This window comes from Nothobranchius furzeri, chromosome 16 (genome assembly GCF_043380555.1).
Source record: "Nothobranchius furzeri strain GRZ-AD chromosome 16, NfurGRZ-RIMD1, whole genome shotgun sequence".
Lineage (NCBI taxonomy): Eukaryota > Metazoa > Chordata > Actinopteri > Cyprinodontiformes > Nothobranchiidae > Nothobranchius > Nothobranchius furzeri.
Window position 1 is genome coordinate 62,132,458 of NC_091756.1, and position 17,077 is coordinate 62,149,534.

General features: G+C 42.7%; 1 protein-coding gene across 8 annotated transcripts in view; it reads left to right on the top strand.

Annotated features, from left to right (window-relative positions):
* Window positions 1–16,005, top strand: part of LOC107373833 (gamma-aminobutyric acid receptor subunit gamma-3) — a 95,161-nt gene extending 79,156 nt beyond the window's left edge. For 4 of the 8 annotated variants that reach the window (XM_054734177.2, XM_054734179.2, XM_054734178.2 and 1 more), the window contains one exon: window positions 4,168–13,934. In XM_054734177.2, coding sequence (XP_054590152.2) covers window positions 4,168–4,449 — 282 coding nt within the window. In that variant the 3' untranslated portion in view covers window positions 4,450–13,934. Of the gene's footprint in view, window positions 1–4,167; window positions 13,935–13,959 lie in introns of those variants that run through there. The other 4 variants (XR_011516957.1, XR_011516956.1, XR_011516958.1 and 1 more) reach the window with 4 other exon arrangements.
* Window positions 16,006–17,077: the final 1,072 nt, after the last annotated feature.

The window sequence follows — 17,077 nt, forward strand, 5'->3', positions numbered from 1 at the left end:
TGCCACATCGTCATCAACGTCCTCGCTGTTTGCCTCAGACTCCGACTGTGGGTCTCCGCCCACTTCCTCTGTTTCCAGTTCAAAAAACAGCCGTACTATCTGAACTGCCTGGTGGACATTTATCCTTCTCATCATCCTTTATATAAGCCTGATAAAAGCCTACTAAACTGCAGAGACAATATATCTGTCCGGATCGCTCACAAATATGAAGTTTACCGTCAATATCTGTCTAATTGTTTGTTGTTACTCCGTTCGCGCCACTCCTTTCCCCGCCAAGCAGCTCCTTCTTGCGCACATCTCGTTACTCGTGCGGCCTTCCTCTCTCTCTCAGCTACATAATGATAGTTTTTATCAGCTGAATATGTGAGACTTCCACCAACAGCAACAGGATCTCATGTTTTTGTGGGTCTTTATGTTCACAAGCACGTTCCCTCTCATGGATTACTAAACTGCTGTTTGACAAGTAATAAGATTGTCTAAAAATAGGTTGTTTTTTAGTTTAGTAAACTGGGGTGTAGTTTATAATCTCCTTTTTAAAGATGAATTGAAACCGAAACTCAGGGAGGTGGAGTCTTGCTGCTGCAGCGTCCCAAATCAGACCTGATCTAAAGACGCGGATACGCGTCCACGGACCCCAGAGGTTTAATTCAAATCACACTATTTTCTTAGGCCTATTAATAACACACATATGATTTTGTTCATGTGGAAAGTTTATGGTTAAATCCACCAACTACCGGTAAACACATTCTGAACTTCAACACAGCGCATCAGCGCTTGAAGCGGCGCTGTGACCCAAAAGTACCAGAACCGCTCTTGGCGCATGCGCAATCATGCATCAACACCGCTCTCCCGCTATTTCCCTAATAGCACACGCTGTTCGCTTTTATTTCTTCACGTTATTTTACTCACAAAGATTGTCAAGAAAGCGTGTTTGTCGTGTTCATGTCAAATTAAACTGATCACAAAACACAGATTTACTTTCTTTATTTGGTTTTCCTCATCCAACCCCCATAAATCCCTGTGTGTCCTCCTGCAGCACTCCCGGTGTGCGCCCGGCTTTAGTAGGAGGGAGACCCGCGATTATCGCTTTGTCGCGCATGTCTTATTGAAAATGAATGGAGGAGAGGCGAAGTTGCCTCCCGTGTGTCGAGCCCATTAAAGGAGCACGAGCCGTCAGCGCACGCAATGAGGAAGTGCACGTGTGCTCTAAACCAGGTCTGAACCAGGACCAGACCAGTAAAGTGAAGCATGCTTTTGGCTGTTTATAATTTTCACAATGTCTGATTTGCACTGATGTGTTCCGAGTCCCGAGCCCGCACAGATGTTTTACCGGTACGTTTTACCGTGCCGCGCCCGATAACCCGGTGCACCCCAGTGGCGGTTCTACATGGAATTACTCCCCGGGCGAGGCCCCCTTTGAGTGCCCCCCCCCCCCCCCAACCGCCCCCACCCCCACCACCACACCACCCCACCTGCACGAACACACACGTTTTCTACAAACAGGCATGTTTTATTAGAACAACTATTGAACATTCATTTTTCTAAGTTGCACATATTTACATTAATTACTATGAAGTTGTCAGAATGTAAAGCAAAATACATCATATACTGTATCAAAATATATAGAATCAAATATACAAAAACAAACAATAACTAAATATTAAGAATATATGCACATAATATATAATAAATATTCTAAATAGCAAAAATATTTCACACATAACAAACTAAAGATAATCACTACAGCACTGCACTTAGAACAGAAAACACAAACTAAAATTAAAACCTAACCTTGATGCAAAGTCATCAATAATGTCATCATATGGAATCTGCTCCCCCTACTGAGTGATTGATACTAATCAGAGCCAGGTGAGTGAGCCGCCCCTGAAACACAGGTGACCTCAGGTATGACTTGATCAAGTTTTGAAAAGCTCCTCTCAGCTTGAGCCACAGTGACTGGCAGAGCAGTCCAAAAGTTGGGGTAGATCTCCAATAGATCTTTATCATGATCCATAATATTTTAGAATTGCCTCTGAAATTGTAATTTAAACTGACATAAAAAAACTGTAGACTAACAAAAATGCCAACTTTTACAGAACAAATCAGGTAAAAAATAATCAGTGCAGCCATCTGCAATAAACAAACAGGATAGTTAGTGGTGACTGGGGAGTTTTCTTCTGCTTGTAGAGTTGTTTTATTTATTATTATGTGAACATGATCAACATGTGTTTGTTGTTGTTCAGGCAGGCCACAGGCTGCAGCGAGCATTTAACAAATCCTAGTTTGAATCAGTAAAAAACGATTCAAGGAATTTTTTTGAACAATTTGAATATTCGTTTCAATATTTCAGCCCTATTAGCTCTGTTAGCAACTAGTTGACCAAATTTAACTGTTAAAATCCCAGTTAACTGGTTCAAAAAATTGAAAACATGCATCATGAGAGCGTACATACCTTTATCTTTCTCCTCTTCTTTCTTTTTTTTCCTGAATCGGGCACCTGGTGGTTTTAGCCTTTTTATGTTCATCTCTTCTGTTTGGCTCTTAACTCAATAAGTTTCCTTTAGTCAGGACTAAACAATTTGACCTTGATGGGGGGGGGGGGGGGGGGTGACCACAAAATCGTTTTGTTTTTCCTTTTATTATTTGGCCATTTCACACAATTCAGAAACACCTGAAAGAATGATAGGCCTGTGTTTATGATATTATGAATGAAATATGGAAGAACATCAAGATGTGATTGACTTTAGCCATGTTGATACAGTTGATTCAGCCCCTGCACGCTCATTTCATTTGGACCCACCCAGAGGTGAATTTCCCCGCCGCACCCCTCCCCTTCCTCTTCTTCATACGCACACGGTGCACGGAGCGCCTGCAGCTGCAGGGGGCGCCAACTTGCTGTTTCCAATCCAGACACTGTCATATGACAGATAATAGAAAACCTCGGTGCGGCGCAGGTTTCTTTTTTTTTTTTTTTTTTACTCAGCGCCTGTGCGCCCCTTTTGTGTCATGAAAAAATGCCGCCCCGGGCAACTGCCCTGTCTGCCCGTGCCTAAAACCGCTACTGGTGCACCCTATGGTCGTGAGAATACGGTATTCTCTTTGTCCACCAGTTCTGCCAAGGAGGAGAATAAGTCTGTGGGAGGTTGAGCCACTGAGCCTGAGGGTTATAGAGCACATGGAGCAAGTTGTTTCGATAGAGCTGCTAGTGGATCTCCAAGATATTTAGGGTTAGTGTTAGCACATATGCTCACTTCAGAACACCACCCCTATAGAGAAGGCCCATGAAACCTTACATAGATCCATAAGTATCAGACAGAGAAGATCCCAGAGTCCTGTCCCAGTTCTCCCACCGCCTTCTTTCTGGATCTTCCAGCTTCAACAAGGAAACGAGTTAGTCATGAGTGAAATGTTTCTTTACTGCAATAATTTTTTATGGACTAAAAATCAGCAAATCTTTGGAAAAGGTTTGTTGTAGATGTATTCTGTTGTTTCCTTGTTGATTCATGACGGTGCTTTATTTTTTACATTTAATGTCTTTATGGCTTTTGGGAAATCGTTTACATCCTGAAGGACTGATGAGCTAACATAGCAGCAGGTCAGATCATCTTTGGTTCAGATAATAGCCCGAAACATACCTGACATCTTTTTGAGATCAGGTTAGTGATCAGGGTAAGCTGTGAACGTTCTTTCTCACCTGTTTGCAGAGTCCTCCCTGACAGGTGGGATTATAACAGGATTGTGTGTGATTTGGGATTAGCAGTTTACGTGTTTATGCTTACTGGGTACAGTAATACATATGACTTTGGTCATGCTTATGTTTATTCATTTAGCCGGCACTTTTATCACAGGCAGCTGACACGTTATCTAACATGAGTGAGTTAGTCGTTCAGGTGACTGATTAACACATATGATCTAATGGCTAGTGTAAGTGCAACCAAGATGTGCACTTTGATCTTAGCTGCACTTATAGCTTATCAAGTCTAAAGTATGCTTACTATTTCTCCAAACAGATGCTATTCAGAGAGCTTTCTCTAATGATAAAGAAAGTGTTTGGTCATTTTTACACATAGAAGTACATTTAAATAGACAAAAACATGAAATCTAGAAATAACTCAGTAGAGTCTATGATGTGTGTTACAATGTGACTGGTTTTTTATTTGTTTTCAGAGCTACCCCGTCCTGGACGTGAGACCTCCTCCTCATACCGTCGTTGCTTTAAACAACTCGATGTACTGGCAGGATTTTGAAGATGCTTGTTTCTATGAGTGTCTGGAGGGAAAAGACTGCCAGAGCTTCTTCTGCTGCTTTGAGGAGTGTAAAGAAGGCAAATGGAGAAAAGGACGCGTCCACATAGATCTTCTCGAACTGGATGCATACTCACGTGTCTTTTTTCCCACCTCTTTCCTTCTGTTTAACATTGTCTACTGGGTAGGCTACCTCTACCTTTAGAGCACTATATGCAGTTTTCTTTTGTTTAAACTTAGAGGAAACAGTTAAAATGGATGGCAGTATTTCTTTAAGGTACTACAACACCAAATAAAAGCTTCTGTTGCAGTTATAGCAGTTACAATGGAACAACACCCAGAAGATGGTTGTCTACGGAGATTTCTGCCTCAGTGACTTCAGGTGTGAGAATGCACTCCTTCACTGGCTGTGTGGGGCTGTATGAAGTCAGAATGAACTCTGTTGATGATCTGGAGAAACAAAAACTGTCTCTTCAGACTTCTCAGACAGGACGAGGACTTGTTGTTATCCAGCCAGCAATCAAGCCCGACTGATGAGAATCCAAGGACATCTAAACCATTTTGAGTGCCTTCCTATGGAGGGGTAGGTTCTATCTGCAACAATAATCAGGGAAATGATTTATATATAGAAAAAAAAAAAGAACCTGGCTTTTATGGCTGTTCTCATTAAGCATTTTAAATGACATTTATAAAACAATCATTTGTTGAAACAAACACAAAAAGACTCATGGTTCTGTGGAGAGGATAGTGAAAATACATTTTAAGGGATGGTTCTGACTGTGAAGTGGATTTCATGGCAAGGTTATGAACAAATAGTATATTAACTGAAGATAGTCCCATTAACATCCTCAGTTTGGCGAAACAGAGATGGTGTCTGACTGGAATGGTGAGTTAATGTTAAACCAAGCATGAACTGGACTTTTCCCAGTGGGCTGATGGGTAAGTGGACTGGTGCAGCAGAAAATAATTTAAAAATACTTTTAATGCATTCAGGGGCAGGCTGGCTATCAGCCACACACACTTCCTGACACATTTTCCTCCACATTCCCACTCTGGGATCCTAGCAAACACACACACCTGCTTGCAAGGAGAAAGCTGAGATGGTGTCATATTCCCAGGCTTAATTGTTGTCCTAGTCCGTACCTGGGTCAGAGGAACCACTGGCCCCTGTGTTCAGCAGCCTAGCTTCCATCAGTGTGCCCCAGGGCACTTTGGTCCTACTCATACTAGACATTAGCCTATCAATCTTGGCAGAACTAATCTCTGTTTCTCCTTAATGAGATTGTTCATAGAGCTATCTGCAACAGTATATAAGATGAAATTATTTATAACCTTTTCACAGAAACCCTCTTCTATAGAACTGGGAAAACCTTTTAAGCTGAGATACTACTACTTTGTGAAGAACTAGCTTCTTTTTAGATGTTGGGTGTGACATCTTTTCTTTCAATAGTTGTGAAATCTTGTCACCACTTCTCCAGGAGTCACAGTTCATGAATTGTTTGGCTTTGGTATAACTCCATTTGAATGCATCTAAAGTATGAAGGAAGTAAGAAAACCACCAATGGCTATCCAGCTTGAACAACTGGCATTTTTACTGTCATGGTCAGGCTGTGGAGACTTTAAAAGTTGGAAATTTAGAGTGAATTCTGTCTGGTCAACAGGTTGTAGATGGGGCAGCACTAGCTCAACAGGTTGAGTGGATTGTCCAATAATAAGAAGGTTGCAGGTTCCAACCCGGCTCCGGACAGAGAAGCCTGCTGTTGTGTCCTTGGGCAAGACACTTAACCCACCTTGCCTGCTGGTGGCGGTCAGAGGGACCGGTGGCGCCTGTGCTCGGCAGCCTTGCCTCTGTCAGTGCGCCCCAGGGCAGCTGTGGCTACATCGTAGCTCATCACCATCAGTGTGTGTGAATGGATGAATGATACACTGTAGTGTAAAGCGCTTTGGAGTCCTTACTCTGAGAGGCGCTATACAAGTGCAGCTCATTTATCATTTAGATGTAACCGAATACACGGTTTTATTTACCATCTGCATTCGTTCATAATGAACTGTTTTAATGTGCCGTACTCAGAGTAAAGTAGTTTTTTTCACATCATTTGTTTTCATTACAAGTCACCCAGAGCTCTTATGCACACTAAAATGAAAAGGCTAAGAATGGTCTCAGTTCAGCTGTTAAACTAAAGCATGAATGAAATCTTCTGCATGTGGGTTAGGGTTATCATTGTGGGCTAAATGCATTAGACTCACTAACTTATTGACAAGCAAGGAGAGCTGGCCCTGGAACACAGTGTGGTGCTGAGATGAACTGTTTGGTTTTCGTAGGTCTTTAGTTGCCTTACTGTGTTTTATATTTACCTCTGAGACAGGGGTGGATTTAGCCATTTGGTGGCCGAAGGCGAACACAGACATGGGGCCCCCTTACACTGAATTTTCAACAATCTTATCTTTAACTGGATTTGCGAAACTCTCCCCTCTTCTGACACGAGTTATTTTCACTTTTTATTAGTCCTCCTCTTTTTTCCTGTGTTTCTCTCCCTTTGAGTGTTTAGGTCTTCCTGTCAGTGCTCCTGTGCTTTTGCCTTTCTTTTTTTTTCTATTTTCCATTTTGGTCTATGTTTTCCTCCCTTTAAACATTTTCTGTTGTCTTTCCTTTCTGCTTCCTTTTGATGTTTACATTGAAAAACAACGTCACTTTTGGAAGCGAAGATAAAAGCTTTTTTGAAGCGAGCTGCTGCTTTCTCTTATTAGAGCCACTAGGATAACTCCATTTCATGCTTCGAGTTTGCTACGAACGCTCCCGCCTCTCTTCTTCTTTTTCTGCTTTCTCTTCTTATTATTATTATTTGTGGTCTTATGGCACTTGGCAAACAACAATTTGGTGCATTACTGCCACCAACTGGATTGGAGTGGAATGACTACCAATCACTTCCTGTTTCCTCATCTGTGTCTTAAAGGAATAGACCGTTGGGGCATTAACAGAGGGGTGCCAACAGTCAAGGCTAGGGGGCCTCCAACATAAGGGGGCCCCGGGTGGCCACCGACCTATGCCTAATGGTAAAACCGCCACTTCTCTGAGAAAAACCTTGAGGAAGTTAGACGTCACACCAGCAAGTGTTGTTCTTTAGCGTTTGGCAGTAAACTTCCACAGTGATTCTTTTTTGATTCAGGTGTATTTTATGTGTCTAACAGTAATCATCTCTAACTGGAAAACACTGAATGCTTGCAGAACTAGTGTAAAATGTCTGCCTAACATCCCTGCAGACAAGCAAGATGTAGAATAATAATGAGAATAGATTTAGTGTCAACGCACCGTTTCATCACATCGTCTCAGACATCACCAGCAGTTTTCCAATTGTTGTCTTCCTTTGTTTGGTTTCTGAATGGTTTAACTGTACAGCCTGCTGTTTGAGACACTTTTTGGACTGTTATGTAAAAGCAAAGTGTTGCTTTGAGAGTACAGTTATGACTTGTGTTCTTGTGGGTCGGTTCTTCTGTGCTGTCCAGCTGTTCTAACTCCTTTCTGTTTACAGGATAGAGGTCATTGCAATAAGGTTTTCTTAGAGGTGCTTTACCTGATGCATTACTGTAAAATGTGAGTTTGGTGAACACACACACACCTAAATCCTTCACATTTAGATTCATGTGCCTGAGATTTATTTAGAAATACACATTAGAGATTGTCATGACTTGAGATTTAAGTGATAATTTAATGTGACTTATAGTTTATGAGAGCCAAGGAACTGTACATGAACTTCTACCGTTGTTGGACTGGGATACTGGAGCCAAATGCAAACATTCATCCAGATCTTTCTCAGTTTGATCACTTTGTGCTCATCAGAGATAAAGTTAAAAGTCCCATTAGTCATCATGACACACTGGTGAAATTACATCTGCACATCTAACCCATCCCCGTGGGGACCAGTGAGCTGCAGCAATGGCTGTGCTTGGGAACTATTTGGTGGTTTAACCCCCCAATCCAATTCCTTAAGCTTAGTCTCAAGCAGGGAGACATTGGGTCCCATTTTTGTCCCGACCAGGTTCTGAACCCTGATCTCCCAGTCCCGGGGTGGACACTCATATACCACGAGTCCAGGGGTAGGCAACCCTGGTCCTAGAAAGCTGTCCTGCATGTTTTCCAGCCATGCGTGAACTTGCTGCTTCGTATTGGCTGAACACACCTGATCCAGGTAATCAAAACCAGGAACAACAAAGATAGATGGAAAACAAGCAGGGCTGTGGCTCTGTAGGACCAGGGTTGCCTATTCCTGCATTAGACCACTGAGAAGATGAAGTCAACTCACCGAGATGTAACTAGAATATTACAATAATGTTATACCTCTTAGATTAACAGCTGACGGAAAGAAGGGAAACTTTTGCAATAAACATTTAAAAGTGAAGGAAAGTAAATAATGCATGAAAAGGACAACCAGAAACAGATGTGTTCAGAGGCTGTGTTGTGGCAGAGTTGGTAGCAGTTATTGCCTTTGAATGACGAGTTTGTAGGGTTTGCTGCAGGTACTCTGATTTCCTCCCACTTATCAATAATAATAATAATAATAATAATAATAATAATATAATATAATAATAATATAATAATAATAATAATAATAGTATCAACAATACGCACATAAGGTTAATCTGACACTAAGTTGTGCCTTGGTGTGGCCAGCTGCCCCATCACCCTGCTGGAAAAGTGGTTCAGAAAATGACTAAAAAATAAAATCAAAGGTTTATGTTTATTTATTTGGCAGACGCTTTTATCCAAAGCGACTTACAATTTATAACCTATAGGGCATGTTGTGATCTGCGGGGGAAACCGGAGTACCCGGAGGAAACCCACGCATGCATGCGGAGAAGACGCAACTCCACGCAGAAAGGCCGCAGCCGAGTTTCAAACCCGCAACCTTCGTGCTGCGAGGCAACAGTGCTAACCACTGCGCCACCATGCAGCCAAATAAAATAAATAATGGGGCGGGATGGGTTGTGTGCTTACTGGTGGAGGGTTCTTGTGATTGGAAGCATGCTGGATTCATGTTATAATTTCATAAGGGTTCACTGGGGGTACAGCTGTTAAACTGCAGAGGTCACGTGAGAAAAAATCCAAATTGTGAATGAAAACGAATCCAGCTGTGTGAGAAGTCGGTGTCAGGCAGAAGTGATGAACAGGCAGAGTCACTAATGCTGGAAACACTGGAGGCCCATACTAATGACTGGCTGCAGTGTAGGTTTTCAGCTCCACCTTCTCCACTGATGCAAACGTGACTTCCTGATAAAAATAAATGTTCTTAAAATATATTTTCCAGATGTAAACTCCAGAAGAGTGATTTGTAAAATCAGAGACACATCTCACAGAAATGTTTGTTGATAAAAAGACGGACTGACTGAGTCCATCTTACCATGTTCACATGGCGAGGTTTTTCAAAACATGAAACCACACTTTTTTTTTTAATTATTTATCCTTTATTTAACCAGGACGGTCCCATTGAGATTAAAAACCTAATTTTCAAGAGAGTCCTGGCGAAGACGCAACAAAAGTGGAAGTTGGGGCACAAGGTGTGAAAAAAATTTCACGAGATCAAACATGACTCCAGAGTAAGCAAGCATGGCAGAGGAGGAGCATGCATCCATTACCCCTCTTTCTGATTGGCTACACGTCACATTCAGCAGGGAACAAGCTTTTTCTCAAAAATCAGACCAAGGCGATCATTTTACAGTCCAACACATTTGAAAGCTCTGAGTCCTTCCAAACAGACCAGAGCACTCTAAATGCAAGTTTACTGAGAAATTCTTTTTACGTATTTTTAAATCGGATTGGTCACTCTGAGTTTCACATTCAGGCTGAACATGGAAAGAGTCTTCTACTCCTTTTTCCTGCAGTAGATGTCGATAAGAATCAGATGAGGACATGCTTGAGTCAGAAAGGCCTAACAGAGCTACATCACACTGAAAATTAGATTTCTGAGTAACCAGTTTGGCTTACGACGGAGAAGGCTTTTGTTGGTTTAGCATTCAGAAGAAAGCAGAGGTATTGACTAGTAGAAGGTAACCGTTAGCATTGGCAGCTTCACATGGCAGAACTCCTTCAGGCTTGTGTTTTTATGGAGATAAAGCATTAATTTTGCAAAGAACACAGTCACGTTGCAGTTAATCAATCAGAGGCAAGATGTCCAAAAAAGGCAGGAAATAAGACACCAGATCCTGCCGTTTTCTGCTCCCTTCTCCTTGGGCTAACTTTTAATTCCTGAAACAGGAGTGCCAGAGCGTTTTTCCTACAGATATTGACTCACAAGTCATTCCTTCACACTAGAGACCACTGCAAATGTGTTGAAAGAAAACAAGAGAAATTGGCCTTTAACACACCTCATATGAGAGTAATATCTGATAAGATTATCTTTAGAGCCATTATGTTACTTGGGCATTCATTTAAGATTGTTGAAATAGGAAGATCAGGTCAAAAATTGGCGCTATAATCCTGCCTTGGGAATCTGCCTTAAGAGGTTTGCTGTCACGTTGCGGGGATGGTTAGGACCCAAAATGCAGATTACCCAGATGACAAGAGGCAGGAGTAGATATAAAGTAAAAATCATTTTATTGAAGGATGAACAAAAGTAATTACAAAAGGCAGCAAGCCAAAAATCCAAAAGTCCTGAGATCCAGGACACCGAAAGCTCACATGGAGCACAAAAGCTGAGAACTAGAACTAAAGCTCACTTAGAGCACAAAAACCTGGGACAAGACACAAAGCTCACACAGAGCACCAAAAACAACGCTGACAAACAACAATGGACCGACAAGACACTTAGGCCTAGTCCACACGTAGCCGGGGTTTTTTTAAAAACGAATATCCGCCCCTCCAAAAACTTGCATCCACACCACCTTGTTTTAAAAAAAACTCTGTCCACACGTACCCGGATAAATACGTTGTTAAGGACATGCCAGACCTGTAGGCGGCAGTACTTCCCCCGTTCTTAACCTCGTCCTTTGTCTGTGGTCTTCCGCAAGGAGCAGTAATTCCTCTTGCAAAAACAAACAAGCAGAAAGCGCTTGGACAATTGATGGATCGGGTAGTGACAGAGCGCAGCTCTGAGGGCTTCCATGATGCCGGCTAGTGTAAACACAGGTCGCACACGTGATGTCAGCATTTTTTTGTCGCGGAAAGTGACGTTGCGGACCTTAAAATCCGGTTTTGTCCGTCCACACGCAGACACCCAAAACGGAGAAAACGGAGATCTTCACTTTGGCCGGAGTTTTTAAAAAGATCCGTTTTCGTGTGGATGACAGGCCAAAACGTAGAAAAATATCTACGTTTTGGCAGATCCCCGGCTACGTGTGGACAGGGCCTGAGACAAAACAGGGCTCATATACACTGGGACTGGAGTGATAAGAGACGAGGAGCAGGTGTGTGGGGAACTGGCACAGGTGAAACCAATAATTAGAGAAAGAGCAGAGAAAGACACCAGACCTGACTGGGGAAGGACTCACACACACACACACACACACACACACACACACACACACACACACACACACACACCGAGCTGGGGAAGAAACTAACATGACCTAAGAGTAAAATCTAAAAACAAGAAAGGAAACCACATAACTAATATTCTAAAGGGAAGGAAAACTATAAACACTGCAGAGGGGTGACTGAAGAAGACTAAAGGAACACAGGACCTGAGAGATATACCTGGAGGGCTGAAGACCAGGGGACACGAGGAACACAGAGACACAGACCATGACATTTGCAACCTTTTGAGAGACATTTTTATTTTAATCATTCTTTGAGCATAATAACTCGAACTTGAATAATATTTTATTGAAGTTGACACAAATAAAAAGGTTGTTTTTAATATTTTCATTATAGGTGAGTAAATGAAACAGTTGGACGATGTGCCTTTTTAGTTGATACAACTGATATTCCACTGGCCTTCACTTCCTCTGTGAGCTCTGTTCCCCCAGCCCCCCAAAAGTCCCCCATTGTGTCCCTCCAACTGGACTGCACATATTCTGGTATTATCTTTCCAGACACTGGGAAATCTGAGAGTGGGACCACGGGGAGGGATTCATTCTGGGATTTGGTCCCAGGCCAGTATTTGCTCATGTTCTGGTCGGTTGCTGAACCCATTCTGAGCTCATCTGTGAGCTGAGGAAGATCGGGATTTATGACGATCAGTGACGCTTCAGATTGAGCTCATGACAAACAGGACACTTAACTTTCTGTAACCCGTGTAAACCTCTCGTAAACAAAAGTTGTACACATCGGACATTTTGAGTGATTTGTCGGATAAACAAACAGGATCTTTTAAGTATTCGATTACTTGAAGAACAAAGCGTGTAAACTTCTCTCTCTCTCTCTCTTCTCTTCTCTCTCTCTCTTCTCTCTCTCTCTCTCTCTTCTCTCTCTCTCTCTCTCTCTCCTCTTCTCTCTCTCTCTCTCTCTCTCTCCTCTTCTCTCTCTCTCTCTCTCTCTCTCTCTCTCGCTCTCTCTCTCTCTCTCTCTCTCTCTCTCTCTCTCTCTCTCTCTCTCTCTCTCTCTCTCTCTCTCTCTCATTCAGATAGTTTTATTGGAATTAAAAAGCCAAAACATTTCTGGTCAGTTTACTGTCTCACACTGAAATCATGATTTAAAATCATGCCACGTTGGGGAATTTTTAGAACTTCAGTAAACTGTAAAGTGCTGTTGTAGTTTAAATGAAATCTATGGCTGTAGTAGAAATAATTATAGGTTAAAAGTGTTTGAAGTTGGTTAGAGTAATTTAATCTTCAGTGATACTGTTTTTCCAGGAATCCTGGAAGTTCTGGGTCAACCACTCATTTTCTGTTTTACATTCAAGAGTGAATTTTGAACAATTGTATATATTTTATATTATGCATTCCCTCCTATAACTTTGCATAAACACAGTACTTGGATAACATTGCCTGCCTAATGTTTCCAAATTTGGGCCCCCAGTGTGACAAACAGAAGTTTCATATTCAGTGTGGACTGTACTCTTCTGCAGCACGATGTTCTGGGAGTAGGCTCAGTTTGAAATGACTCTAGTGTGTATGGCAATCATATCTACCACATCAGTCCTGTTCTGGCCTCCCTGCACTGGCTTCCGATTTCCTATCGCTCACAATTCAAAATACTCGTCTTTGTTTATCATTTCTTCCAGGGTGGTGCTCCCCCCTATCTGGCCACTCTCCTGAACAGACACTCCCCATCACGCGCTCTGCGCTCCTCTGACCAAGGCCTGCTCGCTGTCCCTCGGTCTAGGTGTCGTACCCGTGGGGACCGGGCTTTCTCAGTCCTAGCACCGTTACTCTGGAACCAGTTGCCACCCTCAGTTAGGCTGTCCCCTTCTCTGCCAGTCTTTAAGAGTCGCCTAAAAACACACCTCCTCCGCTTGGCGTTTCCAGAACATGTTTGATTTTGGCCCTCTTTTATGTTGAATCCATTCCACAGTTTTCATTGGTACACTCAATCCATCCACTCAATCCAATTGTGTTTCACACATTTGTATTTTACCGGAATGTTTCATCTATCTTGTAATTTCCATTTTGTATTTTGTAATTTGTATTTTGTAATTTGAATTTCTTTTATTGTTGATTTATTCAATATAATTATTTACAACTGTACCATGTTCAGCGCTTTGGGCTTCCTGACAGGGTTGCGGAAGGCGCTTTATAAATAAAGCTTTGATTGATTGATTGATTGATTGATCTATTACAACAGATCCCTGAATAACATCTATTTGGAGAAAAGTCTACATCCTTCAGGTCTGATGAGCTAACAGCTAGATTAGACACAGCCAAGACTTAGGTCTGTTGTGGTAAAACACCTCAAATTCCTCAAATTCATTGCTTTTTATTATTTTATTATTCCTTGTAAAAAAAACTGACAATGAATTTAAATGTTTAATTTGGTTTTATTTATTTCAGCAGAAATTATAAGAATTTCTTACCAGACCCATGGATGAGCACGGAGTCCACATGTTCCTGCTGGTGATATTCAGAGAATCCCATGTAAGTAACCATGTCTTATGAAATTAACAGTGGTGTAAAGGGTTTATGAGACAACACTCGGAGGTCAGTGGGAATTTGGGGTATTGGAGCCATTTTTTTCATCAGCTTTGTATAAATGTTTTTTTTTTTTCCAAAAGAGGCCATGTAGGAGACTCTTCAGTGGATACGATACACTCATCCAGCATGGCAATCCTAGTAGGTTCACAATAACGTTAACTGGACTTAATTTTTTGGAGATGCTTTCCAAAGGGGTTCAAATGAAGGCAACTGGATTTCTTTGGTTTCTTGAAGATGTTTTGCTTTTCAGCCAAGGTGCTTTGTCAATTCTGATTGGAATATGGGAGGGAAAAGGTCACACCCACCTGCATCCAATCAGTACAATTTCTCACAACAGAGGCTAATGACTCATCAGGAGGTAGGGAGGAGGGGTATTCATGGGTAGTTTCAGCTCGTTAAGCAGCAATAGACAGCTACAGCTTATAAGCTTGACTCTCCCAAATTCCAGTCAGAATTGACAAAGCCCCTCGGATGAAAAGCAAAACATCTTCAAAAAACCAAAGAAGTCCTTTTGCTTTTCTTTGATTCCTTTTGGATTAGCATGACCTGGATAACTGACAACCTTCAACATCGCATTGGAAATGGTTTGGTTCCCATCAAAGAAGCATTCTCAATACAAAGAGAAGAAATCCAGAGTGAACAGTTTAAAACTTATTGATCCAAGCAAGTTTGCAAATCAGCACCTCAACCTTCCTTTCTGGGGGTTGTCCTGATCTCAATTAAAGGTGAAGGCTGCTGTGAAACTATCTGAGGATCCAATTCACCACTGCAGTTGTAGTTTTGGAGAGTTTCATCTTCTTGGTTTGTTGTTGGTTATCTTTTTACAAAGATGGTTTTATTTAAGGCCTTAACACATACTCCACAAGAACTAAGAAATGTGTTGGTTCACTCAAGGTAGTCAGAACAAGTACAAAGTTTGCTTTATATGGCAGAAGAAATTTACCGTAAATCCCCTATTACAGGCCCGGGCCTTTATTTACTCAAACACATCCTTGTTCTGGAAGGAGGTCAGAATTAGAGGTATGCCTCAGTTTCAATTTGAGCAAAATAAACTACCAGTAGAACGAATAAAAACAAAATTTTGTGTATTTGAACCTATTAAACAGTAGGTTTGTTTATTGAAATTGTACAGTTAACATTGTACGTGTGTATGCATATAGAACATTTACAACAAACACCGTTATTTCAGGCTAAATCTCAGTACGGTAACAAAAATGTAGCAAACATTCTGGTAGTGCAGTGGTGATAACGTGGTTCTTGATTCACAACAAAATGCAACAGACATCCTACCACTCCAAAGTTTAACCGCACTCCCCTCTTCGATGCAGTCCTATACGCGATCCAATGTGTAAACCCCATTGTCTCTGTTCATGGTCCCGTATCCACTTATCCGTATCTCTGTAGCTTCCTTTATCCATCTTTTGTATTTCTGTTGTTCGGTGTTTAGGGTCCTTGTGTTGTCCCAGTCCATTATATGGCTTTCTCTTGTGTCCACAAAGAGGTCACAAAAATAAACAATCAATGATGAACAAGAGACTGCTTCTAGACCTGCAGAAGGAGAAAAAAAAAAGAAACGGGACACACAACAATACAACAGGCGCAAACTATCACTGTGTCATCCTGATGAGGAAATATAAAATCAACATTGTTTAACTGAACAATCACGATAATAAATCACAGTGCATTAAGTGCATTAAGACATGTGTTGAACGTGCCCAAGTCCATACTTATGAGAGCACCATGTGAGCACCTGTGTGCATACCTGCGCTTGTATTTGTAAGGTTTCTCTATAGGAGCATCCAATAGAGAGTGTGAGGGGCCACAGATCTGCCCCCAAAGATGCGTAGGAGACGGGGGGAGCTCCAAGTCTCAGAGATTCAGGAGCTGCCCCAGAGCGCAGGGACCCCAGCGAGACTGCGACCTGAAAAGCCCCTGCCCTCTTGAGAGGTGCAGTGGATTGCCCCGGGGGGCCACAACCAGCAGGCGGCAGAGTCCCGGGGGATATCAGCGGCAAGCCCACTGGTCCACCCGCAGCCTCCCACCTCCAAGCCGACCGAGCCCGGAACCCAGCGACCCGGGACCCAGGGGTGACCAGCCCCGCCGGGGACCCAACAGAGCCCAGGGACTCAGATCCCACCAAGCAGCCACCGGGATTAATCAGGCAGATGCCAAAAATCTTAAACCCCCTGACCCGGGAGCCGCGAACATTCAGGCAGACCAAGGCACTACACTCTATACATAGGGTGGCAGAGGGAGGGGAGACGAAGATGTATAACAGCGAAAGAAGTCCCAGGAGAGGAGAGGAGTCAAAGGCCCCACCTGAAATGTACAGTCATACACAAACACAGTCACACACTCCCTCCCTCATGCACACTCATACTCATACAACCACAGACGTACAAAAATGCACTCCAGACACCCACTCATGCTCCCCTTACACACTCTATTCACTCTGATCCCGGTACTGCTGCACAAGGGTACAACCATCACCGGTTCCCAGAGTTCGACCCTTTCTGCTGAGTTGCTGATGAGCAGAGCCCCCCCCCCCCCAACGCTGAGCAAGGCGACCCACCACCCCAGACCCCAGTCAGATTGCCACATCCCCTCCTGGCCTCCAGCCCTGGGAAGCCAAGCGACAACAGAGGTGTGCTAAGACCCCAAGTCTCCCTCCGCCTGCTCTAATATAGTGTTGGTGCGTGTTGATGAGGTGTATTCGTGGCTGTGGTGAGCGGGCAGTGCAGGCATCATCTGGTCTACGGGTTAGGGTCTAA